This window comes from Thermobia domestica, chromosome 5 (assembly GCF_964235325.1).
Source record: "Thermobia domestica chromosome 5, izTheDome1.hap1.1, whole genome shotgun sequence".
Lineage (NCBI taxonomy): Eukaryota > Metazoa > Arthropoda > Insecta > Zygentoma > Lepismatidae > Thermobia > Thermobia domestica.
The window spans coordinates 34,888,028-34,911,455 of record NC_137458.1 but is presented as its reverse complement, the minus strand read 5'-3'; the positions used below and the strand labels follow the sequence as shown (position 1 = coordinate 34,911,455).

The 23,428-nt window shown below is 32.8% G+C and overlaps 1 protein-coding gene across 1 annotated transcript in view; it reads left to right on the top strand.

Moving 5' to 3' along the window:
- Positions 1–10,345: 10,345 nt before the first annotated feature.
- LOC145685039 (TNF receptor-associated factor 4-like) overlaps positions 10,346–23,428 on the top strand; it is a 34,210-nt gene continuing 21,127 nt past the window's right edge. Inside the window, exon 1 of the mRNA XM_081757382.1 lies at positions 10,346–11,384. Coding sequence (XP_081613508.1) covers positions 10,346–11,384 — 1,039 coding nt within the window. The remainder of the gene's footprint in view (positions 11,385–23,428) is intronic.

Below are 23,428 nucleotides of genomic sequence, written 5' to 3'. Positions count from 1 at the left end.
TTTTTTTAAACCGGCTCGTATGCACAGCATAACCGTTCTTAAAAATATTTAATTTATTCCTAATTTATTTTAATTTATTCATAATTTATTTTAATTTCATATACCAGTGATTTTTTTTATTTCAAGCTTTAATTTTATATACCAGTGATTTTTTCATTTCAAGCTTTAATTTTATATACCAGTGATTTTTTATTCGTTTCATTAGTATGTATACTCCGAACAATCAACGATTGTGAAAATATTAAAATTCACATGTTCGAAAATATGTGAATGTATGAGTGTGAGTGTGTATATAAAGCAGAGTCTCTATTGTATGCATTCATTTGATTACAAGATGTTAAAGTTTCAACATCCCTCTACTATTTTAATTGCTGGTCCTTCAAGGGCTGGTAAAACTTGTTTTGTAAATCGGTTACTTAATGAATGTGATAAAATGTTTAGTATAAAATTTAATGATATTGTTTGGTGTTATGGCGCAGTAATACCAAAATTAGATGCAAATGCAAAAATACGTTTTGTAGAGGGGATACCTGACATGAATAATTTTGAAATTAAAGAAAATTCATTATTAATACTTGATGATTTAATGTCGGAAACTAATGGCGATGTTGCTAATTTATTTACAAAGTATGCACATCATAAAAAGTTAACTGTAATATTTATTATTCAAAATTTATTTCCAAAAGGAAAACATGCACGTGATATTAGTTTAAATGCACATTATATTATAGTATTTAAAAATCCACGTGATAAATTACAAATACAATATTTAGCAAGGCAGATTATGCCTCGGTATAGTAAAGAAGTCGTGAGTGTGTTCGAAGAAGTAACACGGGAGCCTCACACTTATTTATTATTTGACTTGACACAAAAAACAAACGATGCATTGCGAATACGTACAAATATTTTTCCGAATGAAATCATGCATGTGTACGCTAACGTAAAAGACATGCATACAGAAATTTTTGTTTAGTCTACATCAAGATGTTGAAGGTGAAACAACACTACAGCACGCTCCGTGCTCTGTGCAAATTGCAAAAATGCAAAACGAAAACAAATTTTACAAAATGCTTCAGGGGATTTAATAAGAACAATATCTCAAGTAGCTAAAAACACAATAAAAGGAAACATTCCTTTAAATTCTCGTCAGAAGCAACGTTTACGTAGACATAAAAAGATCTTACGTGCTCTATCTCAGCAGCGTACTGCATTGAATAAAAAGAAGAAGTTGTTATTACAAAAAGGTGGTGCGCTTTTACCGTTAATCTTGGGACCACTTCTTGCAGCAGTAGGAAGTAGTATTTTCAGTCGTTAAATATGTCAGAATTACGTAAAATGATTTTAGTTCCTGAAAATGCTGTACATGAAATTCAATCAAATCTTAAATCCATAGATTCACACCAGTCACGTTTAGATGAAGAAATGAATAATATCTTAAAACGCAGTGATCTTAGTGTACAACAAAAGTGGAAATTATATCAACAAGCTTTGCATCGTTATTTACAGTATACATCTTCTTCTTCTTCACATAAGCCTATTACTTTACCTATCATTCAAGAAGAAGAAAAAGAAAAATTATCATCAAGTTCCAAACAAGATAGCAATACTTCTATTTTACCATTTGTATCAGACATTTTACAATCAGTACCGAAAACACTTCGTAGGAAAACAGATCTATTATTAAAACAGTTGACAAGTTCTGATAAAATTCAGTGGGATAAGTCTGGCATTGTACGTATTCAAGGAAAAACAATACCAGGTTCAAATATTATAGATTTAGTAAATGATGTTGTTCGTACAAGAAAATATTCAAGAAATCCTTTAGGTATTCATGAATTTAAAAATTTATTAGAAGATCTTAATGTTCCTAAAGAATTTATTGGTACACCTATTAGCACACCAGCATCAAAAGTAAATAGTAGTAGTAGTAGACAACGTATTCGTAAAGTAAGAAAATCTACTAGTCCTGCAGTAGTTGCTAATTTATTTAAACAGTGGAAAGAATATAGTATGTAAAAAAATGACAAAATTATCAAAAATATATTATGATTATTCAAATCCTGATTCTTTATCAAGTATACAAACATTACAACGCAAAACAAAGTTATCTAAAAAGAAAATTAAAAATTGGTTAGCTTCTCAAGATGGTTATACATTACATGCACCAGCTCGTAAAGTTTTTGAACGTAAAAAGTATTATGTTAGTGCACCAAATGAAACATTACAAATGGATTTAGCAGATATGCAAAATATTGCAAAGTATAATAATAATTATAAATATATATTATGTTGTATTGATATTTTTTCACGTTATGCATATTGTGTTCCGTTAAAAACAAAGAAAGGTCCGGAAATGGTAAAAGCAATAACAAAAATTTTTAAAAATTTCAAGTTACCCGTGTTTAACGTACAAACAGATTTAGGCGGTGAATTTTATAATCGTCATGTAAAACAATTGTTTAAAAAATATAAAATTAATCATTATAGTGTTCATTCCGAAATTAAATGCGCGTTAGCAGAACGTTTTATACGTACATTAAAAGAAAGATTGTATCGTTATTTTACTGCAAAGAATACTTATCGTTATATTAATGTATTAAATCAAATTGTAAAAAATTATAATCATTCATACCAGTCAAGTATTAAAATGGCACCTGCACAAGTAAATGATTCCAATGTGAATCAAGTGTGGGAAACATTATACGGAAATAAAAATAATAAAAAGAATATAACATGTAAATTTAATGAGGGTGATTATGTACGTGTTAGTAAGTATAAACATGTATTAGAAAAAGGATATTTACCTAAATGGTCACAAGAAATATTTATTGTTGACAAATGTATTAAGTCAGATCCTGTCACTTACAAATTAAAAGATTGGAACGGTGAAGAAATTAAAGGAATATTTTATGCACAAGAATTACAAAAAGTAATTATAAATTCAAAGAAAACATATCTCATTGAAAAAGTATTAAAACGTAAAAAAGGGTGGATGTATGTAAAATGGTTAGGATATCCATCAAGTATGAATTCGTGGATTAGATCAGATTCTATTCAGTCTGCAAAATGAATTCAAACTTTACACACGACTTTTACGTTACTCTTCCTTCAAATGCAAGTAGCAATCTTTTTGAGAATAATACCACATCATCATTTCGAGTTAAATTGGCACAACCTATTGATTTAAGTGATGGGGAATGGGGTGTTGCATTAACACAAATTAATATTCCGTGGAGTTTTTACAATGTTGGTGAAAATGAAGAAATTATAATTACTAGTGTTATCGATGATAAAGTTGAACGCTACCATGTTCCAATAACACCGGGATATTATTCATCAATTGAATCAATTCTACAATTAATTCCTGAAAATGTTCGTATGTTACACTATTTACAAAATAAAAATCAAGTTGTTATTAAACATTCTTTAAAATTAGAAGATCAATGTATGATTGGTGTTACACCAGGTTTACAACAGATTTTTGGATTTATTAATGAAAATACGCTTAATGTTAAAAATGTTATATACACAAAAGTTAAAAATGTTGATTTAATATTAACACGTGGAAAATTTCCATGTGATTTAGATTATAATATTCCCAATACAATTAATGTTTGCATTGATATTGTAAAACAACAACAAAATATAGGCCCATTAGTTTGAAAACTTAGTGTATATAATGTACAACAGGGCATGTAAAATCTTTTGTATTTCACACACCACATTATGTTAAAGTTGAAAAGAAATATTTTGATACAATAGAAGTAAACTTAAAAGATGAACACGGGTTAAAATTACCATTTCGTTTTGGAACTTCAAACCTAACACTTCACTTTAAACGAAAATGATTTCTGAAAGTATTGATGATAGTTTTTACATTACATTAGTTTCAAATGCTAGTGCTGATGTATATCCTACAAATAGTCCAACACATTTTATTAATCAATTAAAAAATAATATTCGTTTATCAGAATCCGATTGGTATGTAGGATTAAGTGAAGTACATATTCCATTAACATGTTATAATGTTACCGCGGGTGAAAACGTTATATGGTACAAATTTAAAAATGCAGAACCTATGAAAAGTAAAATTCTTGTTGGATATTATCCATCCATTCATCATTTACTAGAAGAATTAAACGCAATATCGAGTTTTATAAGATTTAGTTTTTCAAATGTTGTACATGTTGAATGTGATGAACATGTAGAATCAGTTACATTGTCGCCTACATTAGCTTTACAATTAGGTTTTTCTGAAAAATCAGATCTTGTAAAAGAATCTCACGGATTCAAACAGCCATACATAGATATCGGATATCCACATCAAATTTTTATTTATACAGATATTATACAATATCAATTTTTAGGTGATACAAAAGCACCATTATTACGTATAGCAACAATCTCTGATATTAAATATGGAAAAGTTCAAACAATTACATTTGAAGATATTCATTATATGCCACTTGCAAAATTTTGTTTTAATACAATTGAAATACTATTAAAAGATCATGCAGGGCGAAATTTGCCATTTCGTTCTGGGACACTGCCCGTAACACTACATTTTAAACGCTCTCCGGCATCTTCTAAATAATAATAATAAAAAAAAATGAGAGCAAGACGTGTTACTTATCATCGTGGGCGCGGAATACCATATTTTTCAGGACCTGTATATCAAAGGGGGCATGGTATAGGTAGTTTCTTTAAAGGATTATTTCGTTTTGCTTTACCATTTCTTAAACAAGGTGCAAAAACTGTAGGACGTCAAGCATTACAAACCGGTATGCAAGTTGCGGGTGATGTATTAGAAAATCGACCATTTAAAGAATCGGTTCGTGCACGTGTAAAAGAAGCTGGTAATAGTTTAAAGACAAAAGCAATTAATAAAGTTGGGCAGTTGCTAACTGGTAACGGCAAGAGACGGTCACGCAAGAGGAAAGCTCCTGCAAGTGTAAAGTTTGGACCACCAACAAAACGTAAACATATACAGGACATCTTTTCATAATGGCGTTCCTAAATTCAAATAGTTTTGAATGTTGTACCAATGAATTTGATTTCTTTTCTATACCAATGACACAAACAGCTATTGAAGCAACTACAAATGCTGAATATCGTCCTATTTCCACATTAACCTCAGAAGGACCTATTGAATTTGTTATTCCGGGAGAAACAGGTGAATTTATTCATCCTGCATATCTATATCTTTATGTACGTTGTAAAATTACTAAAGCTGATGGTACAACTTTAGCTGACGATGATGTTGTCGCACCCGTAAATAATTTCTTACATTCTTTATTTAGTCAAATTGATATTTCGTTAAATGATAAATTAATTAGTTCTTCATCAGGATCTTATCCTTATCGTGCATACATTGAAACATTATTAAATTATTCTCATGATGCTTCTCAAACACATTTAGCATGTGCCATGTGGCATAAAGATACTGCAAAAAATTTTAATAAATTAGATAATACAAATGCTGGTTTTCAAAAACGTGCTAATATGGTGAAAAATAGTAAATCTTTTGAAATGTATGGACGTCTTCATACGGATATTGTAAGTTTAGATCGTATGCTTCCTAACAAAGTAAGTTTGCGTGTAAAACTACATCGTAGTAAAGATAATTTTTGCTTAATGTCTGCTGAAAATACAAGTTATAAAGTTGCACTTGAGGAAATTATTCTTCATGTACGTCGTATTGATGTAGCTGCAGATTTAGCTATGCAATTAAATACACGAATGGGTTCGGAAACAGCCAAGTTACCTCTGACGAGAGTGGAAACAAGATCTTATACTATACCTGCACAAGTAAAGTCTTACAGCCTTGATAATCTTTTCCTGGGTAATGTTCCTAAAGGCCTGATTATTGGTTTCATCTCCAACACAGCCTTCAATGGGAAATCACATCTTAATCCCTTTGAATTTCGAAACTTTAACGTTAACAAACTGCAATTACAAGTCGGTTCAAAATCATTTCCTCCCAACCCCCTCACACCTGATTTTAATAATGATTTATACCTTCTAAGTTACTATACTTTGATTTCAGGTACTGGTATATATTATCAAAATTATTCACATACTGTTACTCTTGATGAGTATCCAAACGGATATGCTCTGTATGCATTTATTCTATCTCCAACAGGAACTTTAGATGATAACACGTGGGATGTAGTACGCGATTCCCCTGTAAATTTAAAAGTATCATTTTCAGAAACTTTAACTGAACCTGTTACATGCATTGTGTACGCACAATTCGATTCTTTAGCACAAATAGACAAAGACAGAAATATTTATACTGATAACACCTTCTAATTTATTTAGTTGAGTACAATGCGGGTTGTTGTTCACTTCTCGGCGTATCATGATAACGAAGATGAGTTTATTATAAAAGAGCTAGCCATTGTAAATCCTGACGTTCCCTTTTTTCAAAATTGGGTTTTTAAACCACCATTTCCTTTAAATAACTTATCTGAGCCAATCATAAGCACAAACAAATATCTAGGTGAGAATGTGTATGGCATTACCTGGCACGAAGGGGATGTAGAATATTCACATCTTAAGGAAATTCTTCGAACATATTGTTCAAATACTACAACCATATACACATACGGAATAAATAGAAAGTGTTTTCTTCAAGAAATTCTTCAAAGAGAAGTTACAAATTTGGAAGAAATAAACTGTCCAAAGTATACTGCATTAAGTTTTCACGTTCATCGGTGTGCACATAATAAGCATCGTTTCGGACAATATAGATGTACTGTTCATGAAGCATTACTGTATAGTGAATATGTGAAAGTGTATGATTATGTGTTACATGTGAATAACAGTGATAATTACATACCTACTACAATTAAAAATAATCTTTATCATGTATAGTGATGAATTATTAAAAGTGTTACTAACTGATAAAGTGACTGGTGCAAGTGTTACTGGAATTTACCCTATTGACAAACTTCCTGTAACGGTAAAACCTCCTGCAGCACTTGTGATTAATCTTGATACATCTGATTCTGCTGGTTCCCACTGGGTTGCAGTGTACATCAATAAGAAAAAACATGGATACTACTTTGATAGTCTTGCTATGGACATTCCCAAGGAAATAAAAAACTTTTTGTCGAAAAATACTAAAATGTACTTTACAAATATTCAACAATATCAACATGATAATTCTGTGTTATGTGGTTATTTTGTCTTATATTTTCTGCATCACATTATTCGCACTCAATCATTTGAAAAGTGTTTAAAATTGTTTAACAAGAAAATTTTGAAAAAGAATGATGCTATTGTTTATAAACATGTAAACAAATTTTTAAAAAGAAAACACAAATAATTATTTTTTTATTTATTATTATTTTTTTTTATTTACATTTTTAATTTACAATAAATTTTTTTAAACTTACACCCATGCATTTTATTTACAATTCCTCATTACAATCTTGATAATGCATTAGTTAATGCTGTTGATCTTTCATATTTCCACCAATAATTCAACTGTTGTGCATTACGATATGCACATCCTGATTTCTTTACAATACTTGTGTGAAAAGAACAATATTCATTAAATGTATTTCCACATAATTCATTTAATGAAGGACAATGTTTTGTTTCTAAATCAATGACATTATCTAATGCAAATATTCTTTTAATCCAAAGAGATTTCTCTAAACCTTTACAATAAAAGGTTGAATTCTTTGCACATAATTGATATACAAGGTTTCGTATGCATGATACAGTATATCCAGTTTTGCTATTCCATTTCAATCCATGCAAATTTAATGTTAACCAGTCAATTTGTTTTTGACATCCTAGTGATAATAAATTATATTCAACTGGTGATTTTACCAAGCAATGGAAATTTACTGTATCATCGCATGCAGTTAAACAAAACTCACGAATAATAAATTCGTTATCAGACATTTTAAAACCTTGAATATCGATAATATACTGATTTACACATGGTGAAATTTCATTTGTATGAAAAATAAAAACGGAATTATCTGTCCAACAAATTCTGTATTTTGTAAAAGATCACAGGTTTTATGCATAAAGCATCGAAATGAAATTTCACTATGTTCTTGTTCAAACACTTCAAAGAGTTCAGTAAGAGTTTTGTCAAGAGATAAATACTTCACTGCAAATGATCCAGTATTATGAAAATGTCTACATTCATGAGGAAGATGTAACTTGCATTCCACGCATTCCATTGGATTATTGTTGTGTAAGTATACTTTTATAGTTTTTAATACACAGTTCACATTAATGTTTTCACCATTACATAACACACATGAAACACTAGCACTATTCGAATACATTTTTTCAATCTGAAATATTCGCTTTCCGTTTGTCTTTTCTTATAAAGATCTCTAGTAATTCCGGTAAATAGTCTGTATCACTTAATAATTCCGCATAGGCGTCATAAAATTTTTCTCTTGTTAATAGTCCGATAATATGCGTGTTTGCGTACAAATAAAACACATCATCTTCAACACTAGGACTTGCTATAATACTCCAAGCACGAATTTCCAATAATTCTGGACGCGTCGTCATACAATCATGATCAAAATCATGATTAGATCCTGTCGTACAACCCTCACATATTAGTGTCTCATTAAAATTCCATTTTTCAATAGCCTTCTTTATACATTCACGATCCACTTTTTCACTATTACAAGAACAATCTAAAGCCCAAAATCGTGATGATCTTGATAATACAATTGGAGATGATGGCGGTGTTGGTGAAACTGTTAGCGCTGGTGAATCTATTGCATCAAAATCAAATTCTTCATCTGACGATGATTCGTATATTTCTGTTTCAGCATCAGATATTGCTTCAATATTGCTATTGCAAAGATCCTTCTTCTCATACGACTGCATGATGTATCTTTATATATTTTGTCTCTTATAACCTGTATTTAAAGTATTTTCATAACCGCAAGGTAATCACGTGTTCGGCATTCCCAACATTAAAGTTATTTTTATTAGTTTGTCCCCAATTTGTGATGCTTATCTCCCACGTCCGCAATCTTCCTTTTGTTCACCTACCGCGGCGCCAAAGTTATTTCTATCAGTCTGGCGGTATTCTGTAATGTTTACCAAACGTGTCAGCAATCTTCCTTTGTATTAAAATTCAAGTTTTAGCAACGCCCTGCAAGCACACATCATCACTCTTACCCAACCGGGTTTCCAAAAGCGCGCGAAAAGTTCAGTTCATGTCTTAAGTTCATCAGCAACAGACGTACGAAAACTACGCTCTGTATATGTACCATCATAGTGTATCATGCCGTACACGAAGTTTTACCACGCTCACCGAGTATGCTATGCATACGATCCAACAAATTAAAAAAAAAGTCACGCATGAATAAATATTTTCCTCCCATCATACAGTATTCAGCTCCAATAATAAGGATCCCGGGTTCGATCCCAGTGCGTATCACACATTATAAGTGTTCTGAGCTTCTTATTTTTAACAAATAAAAAATAATCACCATCTCCTTTAGCCTAACAGGTGGGACTCAAATATTTCATTTTCTTTTTATTCTATCACATATTGTTCGTGTAATCTTTTTATTCTCTCTCACATATTGTTCGTGTAATCTTTTTTATTCTCTCTCACATATTGTTCGTGTAATCTTTTTTTATTCTCTCTCACATATTGTTCGTGTAATCTTTTTTATTCTCTCTCACATATTGCTCGTGTAATCTTTTTATTCTCTCTCACATATTGTTCGTGTAATCTTTTTATTCTCTCTCACATATTGCTCGTGTAATCTTTTATTCTCTCTCACATATTGTTCGTGTAATCTTTTTATTCTCTCTCACATATTGCTCGTGTAATCTTTTATTCTCTCTCACATATTGTTCGTGTAATCTTTTTATTCTCTCTCACATATTGTTCGTGTAATCTTTTATTCTCTCAAAATGACGTATCAACAGATTTAATTCAAATTTCCATTATTATTATTTTTAAAAATACCCAGTATAGAGAGACACGCATACAAACTCAAAAAAGACCACATAACCTTTCCATGTCATCACAACTAAAAACAAAAATATAACAACTTTCCAATACACGTAACCAGGTCAACAAACCCTAATGACCTAACACTACCGGCTGCCAACACAGCCCGTGAAAGGACATGACTTTCTATATTAAATATAAAACATAACGGTACTAGGGGAAAAAGAGCGGCGGTCCTACTTATATACATTGCACTGAAGTTAATGTAATGTTTATAATTTGGGTGTTTTTTAAAGAATAATTTGAATCACGTTAGAGTAAGATAATAATCAACTCGAAATTATTTTTATTTGTGCAAAATTAACTGTTAAAGTTTTGTTAAGAACAATGCCAACTTCTAAATTTTGTCATAATTGTCAAAATTATGTAAAAGAAGGATTAGAAACTCATCAATTAAATTGTACACCTGGTGAACATCAAGCTGAAGACCCTACGGAGAACCTAGTTGAAGAAAATGAACGAGAAGAGAAATATGATTGTGAATTCTGTTCACACAAATTTCCTACTGAACAACAGCTCACTGACCATATTGAACACTGCAGAAATAAATTCATAGAGTGTACAAAATGCACCTTAAAAGTACAACGGTGTGAAATGTCCGAACATGAAAGGAAACACTCTGAAGAGGCATATTCAAAATGCTGCTACTGTGCACGAACAATGTTTGAAGAAGAATTACAATTACATATTGCAAGTTGTAATTTTTCTCTAATCCCCTGTGAGAAATGTAATGTGATGATTCAAAAATTTGCATTAATCCATCATTTGGAAAACTTTTGCGAGAAAAGGATTGTAAAATGTGAGTACTGCGCGTGCGAGATAGTGGCAGAAAATCTACAAGATCACTTTGATGTTTGTGATAAAATTCCTATTTATTGTGAGAATAAGTGTGGGAAAGAAATGCCGCGAATGGAGGTTAAACAGCATCTGTTGGAGGAATGTCCTAAAAGAATTCTTAATTGTGAATATTGTTCTCAAGAAATGGAGGCCAAAGAGTTAAAGAATCATAATTCGGAATGCATGAAATTTCCAGTTGATTGTCCAAGGAGTTGTAGTGTCAGTGTGGCAAGAGAGAACGTAGATAAACATTTGGATGAAGAATGTGTCAAACTCTTTGATGACTGTAGCTATAAAGCTGTCGGCTGTAATTTCCAAGGATTTCCTGCAGAATTACGCCGACACTTAGAAGAAGGGAATGTTTGTCATGGCGAGTTGACGAAGGAACGTATACAAGAACTTTCCCAAAAAGTACAGAATATAGAGAACCAAACTAAGAGAATAGATCAGTTAGAGAAGTTGGTAACGGAGTTAGAAAAGAGATTAACTGAATTGCAAGAGAAATCAATCAAACAAGAGAAGGATTCAGGCAACATTATTCCACCGAGTTTAGTCTCGGTCTCGTCTCGAATTATCGAGACGAGACCGAGATCGAGACCGAGATCGAGACCGAGACAGACCTCTATAAATCGAGACGAGACTTAGGTCAGTCTCGAAAGTCTCGGTCTCGTCTCGAATATTGATATTGATAGATACTAAAATTGTCTTCACTCAAAATTTGTTTCGTTGCTGTGTTGGATAATGTGAGAACGGTTGACTGATGTACAGTGGCGTATTTAGGGGGTGGTTATGGGGCTAAAATCCCTCCCGAAATAAATTTGTGATAATTTTTTGCATTGCATGTACAACGCAAATGTTTCTTACTCGTTCCTCAAGCCTCTCCCGAAAGAAAATCCACTGCTGATGCAAATAGAATTCTTTCTCTGTCTATATATATATATATGGTCGCGGTGCCACCCAGGTCCGCCCTGCATAGGTTCCCGGGGCCCAACTTTAATTTTAAATGGAAGCAAGGGGTCAGTGGTACCTCGTTCGATAGACCTTCAAAAACTAAAAAGCGTTGTGGTAAAAGATCTTTCATATCGGGCACTGTATTCAAAATGACCTACAAGACATGTTGCCTCTATCAGATACAGTAAAGCGTGCAGTACCACTAATGAAAAGGGTTGAACATAAATGAACCGAACAAAAACTCAAATAGAAAATGTCATGTGGCACATCGATTGATATTGTCGCGGAGGCTCCCAGGGCCACCCTTCATGGGGGCCCAGGGCGCAACCTCAAAATTGTAAATGGAAACATGGGGTGAGTGATACCTCCTTCGACATATCTTTAAAAACTAAATAGTGCTGTTGCAAAAGGTTGTTCATATGGGTCACCGTTTTCAAAATGACAACCAAGACATGGTACCTGCATCAGGTAAAACGTCCAGTATCACTAATATGTAAACACCAGAACAAATATTCGAATAGAAAATCACAGAGGGTATTTATGATTCTATATCTCGGGAATGTTGCAACAGTCGAAAAGATGATTAGAATGAAAGTGCTATAATGGAAAGGAAGAAATCTAACTTCTAGAAAATTATCACTCCAACCTCACTCCGTAAGTGAGTGAAGCGAGAAGGATCGGTGAAATTGCAAATGAGAGCTTTAGTTTTTGCAAATTGTATCTACGAAACAAAGTTATTTGAAAGGTGTTCTTGTAAGAGATAAATGTCTCTGTAATGGGATAAAGTATGTAAAATTCTTGTTAAATGGGACCTTCCATTTTGATTGCAGGCAATGGTTTGATGCAAAAATGAATCAACTGAAATGCGAAACCAATTTGTCGAACAATGCAATTTTAGAACAATGTTTACAAACGTTGGTTTTGTTCAACAGTCGTCTGCATGATATTGGTTCGCTTCTTTTCCTTCTATGTCTTCTTGCATGTGATAGAATATGAGTTTCACTGAGATGTCCACAGTTACATTCCGAATAACTTTCAACGGTAATTTCAGTTGTGATCCTTTGTAACGAAACGGTACATACTGATGCAGATATATCCCAAAAATCTTGCACGCATTGCGTTAAATTATCAGGGGCGGGCAAAATGTTGTTAAACTTGAATTTCGCCTTATTTTTATTCACCTTATTTCACTTTATTTTTATTCATTATAGTACCAATCATTTGTACACACAAGTGTTTCAGACAAACCATATCTATTGCAAATAAAAGTGAGATTCTCATTTGAGATTTTACTATCCATTCCCGCTTCACCCACTTACGGACAGAGATCGGAAAGATAATTTTCTATCATTTCCTCTTGCATCATGTTAATTATACTTTAATAATCTTTTTCTCCGTTGCATTATAAATAACCTCTGTGCTTTCCTATACGAGTTTTATTCTGTTCATTTATCTCCAATTATTTTCATTTTGGGGTCTAGTGGTACTGGACGTTTTATCTGATACAGGCACCATGTCTTGGCGGCCATTTTGAAAATAACCTATATGAAAAATATTTTGCCACAACGCTTTTTACTTTTTAAAGATCTATGGAACGAGGTATTACTCGCCCTATGTTTCCATTTAAAATTTTAAAGTTTGGCCCTGGTATCTCATGAAGGGCGGCCCGGGAGGCGCCGCGACAACACCATTCGGTTTGCCCCATGGCATTTCCTATTTGAATTTTTGTTCGGTTCATTTATGTTCAACCGTTTTCGAAATATCTCCGTGGAAAGATTAAAATGGGCCATCCTGTATACATATATATATATAGCCGCGGACCCTGCTTTATATAATAAAAATGCTGAAATTTTGTACCTAGTTGGGAAATTCTTCTAGATACTCTGCAATATCACTAAATAAACAATGTTGCTAAAGCAAAATAAAGTCGTATTTTCTCAAATAGCGCTACGTAAAGTATTACATATTTCTAATTTAGTTATTTAATAAAACCACAATAATCCATACATTATTTAGTGTAACAAAGGACAATACAGTATCATTAACATCAACATTTTGGAAATCTCTAATAACTCAAATGGCATGGACGGTGCAATGCGCATCAACTGTATCTTAGCATCAATTACTGTGATCATGGTATAATATATTTCGAATGAATGTAGGAACAAAGTTACAAGAAACGGAAAATTTAAATGTTTCTAAAGACTTTACTTCGAAAACACGCTGACATATCACGTCTCATTATGCAGATGCTTCCAAATCGTTTCAAATCGTTTCAAATCATTTCAGAGATACCAAACACATTGGTAGTGATTGTTATACTGCTTAAAATGACGTATTTGTATTAAATTTTTATAATGATTATTGCTTTCCTTTGCTTCTATAACATTACAACAATAGTTTTTGGTGGTTTTAATTACAAGTGGCAGGTACATTATTTTAAGCAGTGCTGCCCACTTAAATAAATTGCTAAATATTATTCTAAATGTGTGCAAATAACGTAGATAAACTGCAACATATTTTAAAATTACTCGTAATTTGTTTTATGGTGCAAGAATGCTTTCAAGAGAAGACGTTTTTCATAATCTTTGGGCTACTTATAATGTTAATGTGTAAAGTCTTCGTTCCAGCAATACATATAAATGCAAATTGTAACTGAAATTAAATGTAACTGATACATTTTCAGTAACACTAGTTGTTCCCCCTAAGCCTTAGGCCTGGTGTACACTTTAGATTAAGACCGTGCTTAATTAAAAGTTCTAATTACACACTAATTACATTTCACTTGCTTTAGTTTGACCACCGATCATCTCAAACTCGATCCATACCATATAGCTATATGCAATTATTCAAGGACTTACAGTTAGTAATACACAGTGTTCACTTTTGTTTTGTTTTGTTTTAGTTTAACGTCCCACAGTTATGTTAGGGCGGCCAAAGGAGACGTGGAGCTAATGATTATAGTGGAATCCGAACCACTTCGGTCGTTCAACTTTACCCCTACCGGAAATCGAACTCGAGACCACACGAACCGAAATCAAGAGTGCTAGCCGCTAGACCAAATGGGGATCCTCACATTATGTTGATTTAAATCATTCAGTCAGTGTTGCCAGATCCGAGGATTAAAAAGTAGCCTTCTGTACTCCGAAAGTAGCGAATTCATACTATTTGTAGCCCAAATATATAGAAATGAATACTGATGGTGCTAATGAAATAATTTAATATGAGTTGGAAAATGTGCTGGACGTATTGCAAGAAGAAATTATGATCGACGGACGAAAAAATTCTAGACTGAATACCACAAGACAAAAACAGCCTAGGAAACCTCCGCATACAAGAAGGTGTGACGAAATCAAGAGCCACTGAGGAGTAACCTGAAAAAGAACTGCCCAAGTTAGATAGTTGTGAAGACTTGGAAAGACCTTCATCCAGCAATGGATTGATGATGGTTGATTATGATGGTGATGATTTTATTATATCTAAACCTCGGAGGTAAACTAAACCAAGTCATAATTTCGTAATTTTACAGAAGCGAAAAACCGGTTCCTCAACTAAGACTATATATATAAATTTTACTAGGTAAGGTAGGGTAAAAATGGATCCAAAATTTAATGAAAGTCATAGAGCGAAAAAATATTTTTGACTATTCAATCCATCATGTTGCAGCAAAACTACGAAAATTAATACAAAAGAAAACTAGAAAGTTAAGAATCACTTGTTTTGGCGAGTGAGAAAAAATAGATACAGATAACTCGAATTACCTACATACTTACATAATATGTGTCCATGTTTCGCAAGTAATTTTTAATCAATATAAAATTTCACCGTAACGAACGCAAGATTAGTTTTCTCGAATAAAGATTGCATGCACCGTTGAGAACTCAGGAGGCACTGGATATGTGCTTACGTAATACATTACGATCTTATGAACTTGTATAACAGAATGCACTAAAAATGAGACGCGAACTATGCGAAACATCGGACTTTGAATCTAACTTGTTTTGTGAATCAAGTCGAGACCTCACATAGCAAAGATGAGTGTAGTAGCTCCCACCACAAGGTTCAGGACGTTCGTGTTATAAAGTGTCAATTAAACACGGAGATGTGAAACGGTAATAAAGTATTTCATCAATTTCAAACAAAATACTATATTGTAGTAATAATTTACCCTATTTGTTAAGATAATGAACGTTATATTCTGTTTTTAAAATGACAGTCAAAGCAGAATGTATTGAATAATAAATGAGAAATTGTAAAGTTTCAATTTCGGTACGATTAAATACATTCGTGCTGCTATGTATTGCGTTATCCGTCAGGAGGTATTGAACAATTCTGATTCAAAGGAAGGAAATAAACTACTGTATAATACTGGAGTTAATTTAATAGAGTTTTAATTGTATAGGCAGTTCTGAGGCTATATGAGACAAAGTCTATTGCTGAAAGTGAAATATGGGTTCTATTAGGGTTTTAGGGTGATATACCCACTGATCTTTGAACCTGGAATACGCGCATGGAAAGCATTAGCACTAGCAAATTGGCTATGAAGAGGTACATCATACCATATTTCTAGGTCAAAATGAAAGGAAAAAATAAGCGGAAAGGACAGACTCTACGAGAATAATACTTTCACTATTTTAATTTCACACTATGTATTTCGAGAATTTCGAGACTTTCGAGACGATACCGAGACTTGGTACTCGAGACCGAGACCGAGATCGAGAGAAGCATCTATTGACCGAGACGAGACCGAGACCGAGACGGTGATTTTTTACTCGAGACGAGACCGAGACCGTTATTTATCAACCGAGACGAGACCGACACTGTACAAAGTCTCGTCTCGTCTCGTCTCGATACCATCCCTATATGGATCTTTCAGGGGAAGTAAAGGCAAGAGATTCCTCACTTCCTACTTATCCCGATAGAGTTAGAGCACCTACCGTTATAGGGAGAGAGAGATATTCCCTATTGAGATTAAAAAGGAGAGACTCCTAGTCTAGTCTTTCCGAGATAATGAGAAGGAGGGGAAATAATTCATACGTTAACGAAGAGAGAAATACCGCATCCAGAGAAAAAGAAGAGAAATCACCTCCTCGTTTTTCGACAACTCATGAGAAGTCTCGCATAAACTTAGATTAAATTTTTGTAAATTATTTTTGAGTTAGTTATTCTCTCCTAGCTTAATATATAGCTTAGAAACCAAGACCAATACTTATTATTTTCGGAGATACTTATTTTGCCAAGAGTGTATGAACGGAGTTTAAATACAATGTGATACAGACTATTTTAATAGAACCCTATTTGAGAAGTTTCTCCGAATGGGCTGTTTTCCCTAATTTAACGCTGTGTTATACATTCGTTAGTGTCATGTAATTTATTATACAACAACGTGTTCTAATAAACGCTTTAAGTAAAACGGGCGTATAGCTTAGTAGAAAGAATTTATTCAAATTTTGACGGATTAAAATTTAAAATTAAGTTAATACAAGGAGTAATTAATTACGATCAAAAATTTAATATTAGGATACATTTAAAAGAACACATGTATTCAGTGTCTAGTTTACTCTTAAAAAAAGAAAAAAAAACTACTGTGATTATCTAAGTGAACTTTGTGGTGGACAAACACCGTGTGCATGGTTTTTTCGTGGTTCTCCCGTTTCCTCTTATTTTCTTCATTCCACAATTCCTTCATTTCTCACCATCACCGTCTTCTTTAGCCTAGCCGGCATAACCGTGCGACGTAACACTTAAAGATTTCATTTCATTTTACTGAGTTTATCAGATTTGCATTGTTATGCGGATTGAAACTACCTGTTTAGGAAGTGTAGATTAATATCGAACAAACATTACATGTATAAATGATATTGCCCTTATATTTGTGTTAGTATTGAAATAAAATTTTTACTTGAGAAGTTTTCTTTTTTAAAATTCTTTGTTTCAAATTACGTTAAATAGCTATTCTACAAGAAGAGATTTCAAGTGTGAGGAAAGTTACTAATCACTCTTTCAATGTGCTAATACAAGAATCTAACTCTGGTCTACCGCACAATCATGACGTATTTTGACTACTTGACTCTTCAGCATTTTGCTCTTGATGAATTACAAGTACTAAATGCACTTTACAGTTTGGTCTTTGAAAAAGAAGTTGAGAAAGAACACTTGGATTTGGCGGCAGAAAGGTATTAGTTTACTCCCAGTTAACAGCAAAAATTTAAGAAAAGAAAAACAGAAAAGTCATTTTGAGGTGCCTAGTATCAAAACAAGGCAAATCCATTTAAAAAAAAAAAACTGAAATTGAGTTATATACCATTTGTTATATGTTTGATCTAAAGGAATTACATGGAAACAGTATTTTGATTTAAAGCTTAATATATCATACAAAAAAAAAAAAAACTAGTTCAAACATGGGACTTTGTACGCGTATATATGGAGAGTTACTGCAGGTTTTGCAAGATTTCTCGAAATTAAGCTGAATGGATGTTGCGGATTTTGATACTAGGCGCCTCACATATTGGTTATCGTTTGCATCAGTCGGTTGTTTGGTTTGGAGTTGACGATCCTTTTCAACATAAGAGGCTATATAAGACATAGAGCTACAGGTTAATTTGGGGTTCTAACCAAATGAGCTAACATCAGGAACTGAACCAAGCCCAGCACCTCGAAAACGATTTCACTAATCATATGTTCACGACTGAACTAGAAACCTTTGATAGGAATGCTAAAAGAAGTTAGATTGAAATAAGGACATTCAAGACTAATATGGTACTTGTGTATGAATCAATAAATAACAGTTAGAATAGAAGATGAAGTGGTGGGGTCAATGCACAAAAGAATCAAGTCCACTTTTAGGTTGCTTTGGACACATTTTGCCTTCAAAGCCTAAAAGGTTCATATCCAGATATTGCAAATGACTCTTACAATGCAAAACACGGTGTAAGCTTTTCCATGTACTTAAGCGTACCGTAACTTTATGTGAAATTACATTTTCTAACAACTTTAGTAATGTAAAGTTACTTTTTCTTCAGCTTTCGTAATGTGAAGTTAATTTTTCTCACAACTTCAGCAATGTGAAGTTACTTTTCTCACATCTTCGGTAATGTCAAGTTACTTTTCTCATAACTTCGGTAATGTGAAGTTACTTTTTTCCCACAACTTTGGTAAAGTGAACTTACTTTTTCTCGAACTTTGGTAGTGTGAGGTTACTTTTTTCTCACAACTTTAGTAATGTGAAGTTACTTTTTCTTCAGCTTTCGTAATGTGAAGTTACTTTTTTCACAACTTTGGAAATGAACCTCCTTGTGCTCTTAACGCCCTAAATATCAGAAGAAAATGATAGTAGTAATGATAATAGTTAGCGTTCTTGCTTTTCCATCAAACGTTTCGGTTTCGAATCTGGTGTATGGTCATCCTGATTGTGGCTTTACAAGCTTACTTACCAGTCGAATATTGGGATAGAACCTTAAATAAATGTACGAGTAGTCTCTGACCAACTTCCTCTCGCTATTTCCCCATTATTGTGATAGATTGTTCTAGAATTTAATAGTTCTAGCAAAATTGACCTCTAAGTTTGTAGCTGGTACTTGGTGAAAATAAAGTTGAAAAGAGAAATCTTTTGTCGTGAGTGGGAAAAGGGTGTCGCTAACCCTTAAAATTGAGATCTTCTAATTATGATAATTAAACCAAATATAAATTAAATACATTAATTTTAGAATTCTAACTTCAGATGCTTGTGTTATGGTTGACTAATTCATATCGAACTTCCGAAGAAACATTAAAACAATTTAATGACCGTGTCAATAGCGACAAGTCTCAATCACGACCCCTCTTTTCAGTTTTTTAGTAGAAATAGGAAAAGAAAGAGCGAGAAAGAGGAAGAAGAAGGTAGAAGAGAAGAAGTAAGGAAAAGGAGGGAAAAAAGAAGAATATAGGAAGTTAGAGGAGAAGGAATTACTGGATAAATATGGGAATTATGGTGAAGGACTTGAATAATTATTAAAAGGTAATTTATATTCAAATGCTATTACTTGAGAATCGATGTTGAAGTGATCCGAAAGAGACACATGTTCACTCATACAACCCTGACCTGGATCCAGGCAACTACGCAAGTGGGAGTTGCCCCGACCCAACCCGGGTAACGAGAAAGTTTAATTTAGTTGTTTGCCAGTTATTTCTAAACGTTATATAACCTTTACTTAGTATCTGAATTCCTATATTGAAGATCCATCACACATTTGAATCGGCTAGGAAAAAAATTCGAAGTAATGTATATATCTTCCACAAATAGAAGTTGTATGATCTCTGGAAAGACTGTCGTTATTCTGGCTCATCCTTTTGCTTTGGCTTTTCTTATAGAGCCAATTTTTTGTACCTTGGAATTAGCTAGTCCTTCATGACCTCCGTCATTCATTAGTATATTATTACATATATATTACAGACACTGTCATCGTAAATCAATATTAATATTACCACTTAAAAACTAAGTTTATTATTCATTCAAGCACACACACATACATACGAGACAGCGTATCGACTTGGATAAAGATAATGTAATAGAAACCCTCTAATTACAATTTTATAAACATTTATTACATCTATTCTAGAGTAAGACATAAGTTAATATGAACATGCAATCAACATATACACGAATGTATCAATCTACATATGAAATTAAATAATGACATAACTTTTATATGAGGATTCAAATGAGTCCTGGGGGCCGCGGTGGCTCAGTGGTAGAGCGCTCACCTCTGGTGCTTGGGGTCCTGGGGGCAAACCCTGCTCCCGCCAAGTGAACTTTGTGGTGGACAAACACCGTGTGCGTGGGTTTTCTCGGGGTTCTCCCGTTTCCTCCCACTTTCATCATTCCACCATTTCATTCATCTCTCATAATCACCGTCTCCTTTAGCCTAACCGGCATAACCGTGGGACGTAAAACTCAAAAATTTCATTTCATTTCATTTTTTCAAATGAGTCCTTTCTCATATATGAAAATTTTAAGTAAATTTTCGAGTGAATATACGAGTCCTGTCTCGTAGTTAATGACGAGCGTTAATATCTCACTAAATATCAATGCACCCTTTGGTGGTGTCCAAAACATTTTACTTTACTCATTTTTTCATATGCACACATGACATTAGGTTACTGATCGTAACCGACACATAGTCTATTTCTAGATATACTTATTAATATATTTATATTTTTCTTCCTTTTGGATTACAAGGAAAAAGAAATTTGTCTTTATTCTTATGGCGACTATTTTCCTTCTTTGGTAATTTCACTTGAGGTACTAGTTTCTTGACAAGGTTTGAACCATTATCGCCTTATATCATGAACTAAGCACACTTATTATTAAATTCACACAACTCGAGGAAAAAGAAAACTAGTAAACGAGAATTATTCAAGTCCAGAAAGATCTTCGTCGATGAGAGCACGATTTTAAATGTGAAAGCACTGGTTGAGTTTTAGGATTTGTACAGGAGGGATGGAATCAAATGTAATTTATACAGTAGGATTTCAATTCACTGGTCTGAGGATAGATTTATTAATAAATTAGGGTTACGATGACCTGCCTTAAATCCATGTTACATGCGGTTAGTGTAGTATAAATAATGTTATTTATTCTACAGAGTTAGGATTTCTAAATAATAATGAAATATATCCGACCCCTCAGAAACTGAGAACTTCGAGGAGTGTATGGAAAACTAGACTAAAGTCAACGAAAAAGAAGAAATCCTAATTGGGGATTTGCCAAAATAAAAATAAATAAATTTAATTTTGTACTGGTGCGTTAATAGAGCCAAAACATCACCAGTCGCTACAAGTACGCAAGGGTGCGAAGCTTGAGCCGTCAACTAATTTCAAACACTAAGTCTACTAGAAGTAGAAGAAAATACAAATTTATAGACATTGGAGATTTTCTGACGCCCTGGCACGGTATGACTAGAGTTTACTGTAATTGATTTACTAGATTACTTGATCCTATCTACTCTGTCACTTCTACGAACAATGGTAAGTTAGCCAGAATCGATGACATGGGAAAAAAAATTAAAGTTGTCGGATATTGTCATTAATGCAAACCAAACGCATGTATTTCGACGGCACCAATTCTTCAAACGGCTATTATGTTCCGTGATCGATTGGAAAAATATATCGAATTGTTTGCTATATGATGCTATCCATCCTGTCAGACTAGATCCTCAATGAGTAGGTACTATTATTATTAAACGCCAAACTATGAAGTGCTAATATAGTCCGTTAACTACACAACACATACATCCTCGTGCGAAATTCTAGTGTAGGGATCAATACTCGAAATATTCATTATTATACATAAGCACTCAATACTTTAACTTGTGGCAATAAATACATTACGCACATACATCCAGGGATGTCATATTATTTATTCACATTCATTTTAATATATATATATATATATATATATATATATATATATATATATATATATATATATATATATATATATATATATAATTTATCTTTATAACACTCTATAATGTAGATTCACTAGCGGACACCCTATACTTTAAGTATATCAAAGACTGTTCAATCATATAATCACAACTTATACGCCACTCCAGAAATTAATCGCGCACTGACCAATACACGAGACATCACACGAACCCAGACCTTCTTACTCCAAAAGCTATAAGAATTGCATATATTGTCAAAGAAAAGCAATATTATCAACGATAACATTAATTAAACACGTTTATATTCTGATGACAACAATAAGGTTTATTCTACAGTACGAATAGGAAAGAAATTAGCATCGTAATCCGGGAACGGAGAAATAGCATTATATATTCTAACTTCTACTTAATAATGAACGCAAAGTTTATTTTTATTAATAGTCAATTTAGTTGTACAATGCACATCACGATACCCAATAACTGCGAATTTTCATTATGAATCAAAATATTTCTTAAGACGGACCAGAGATGAAGAATTATATATATATATATATATATATATATATATATATATATATATATATATAAATATATATATATATATACTGTCCATACTTAAATATATCATACTTTTCACTCACTCACTACTACTGTCAAGATACTACATTACACACACATACATGCTACATTCCACGTAAACTAAGAAAGTAAATACTGATACATATAACTATACATGCTAATACGTAAATTATCAGATCACTCAAATATATATATATATATATATATATATATATATATATATATATATATATATATATATATATATATGAACCAAATAATATTATTTGAATTCCCTAATCGGCTTTATAAACTGCAGAGAAGGGAAAAGAAATGATCAGAGCCAAATAGTTCTTCTGTAAACTTAATCATGTTCTCCAATTTCTGTGTTAAAGCTATTGCAAGGATATATCGAATCTGCTAATTGCGACTGACCTTTCCTGAAGGACCCTAAAAAAATTTGTTTAACCCATTTCCGTTGGAAGCCTGCTCAACTTAAGAGTGAATGAGAGACCCTTTCTTAGTTTACACTACCATGATGAAAATTACCTTAGTTGCAAGAAAACCTAAAGATACCGCCATGTTACTAATTATTTTTAAAAAATGCACTTACTACATACCAAACTGAAACTATATA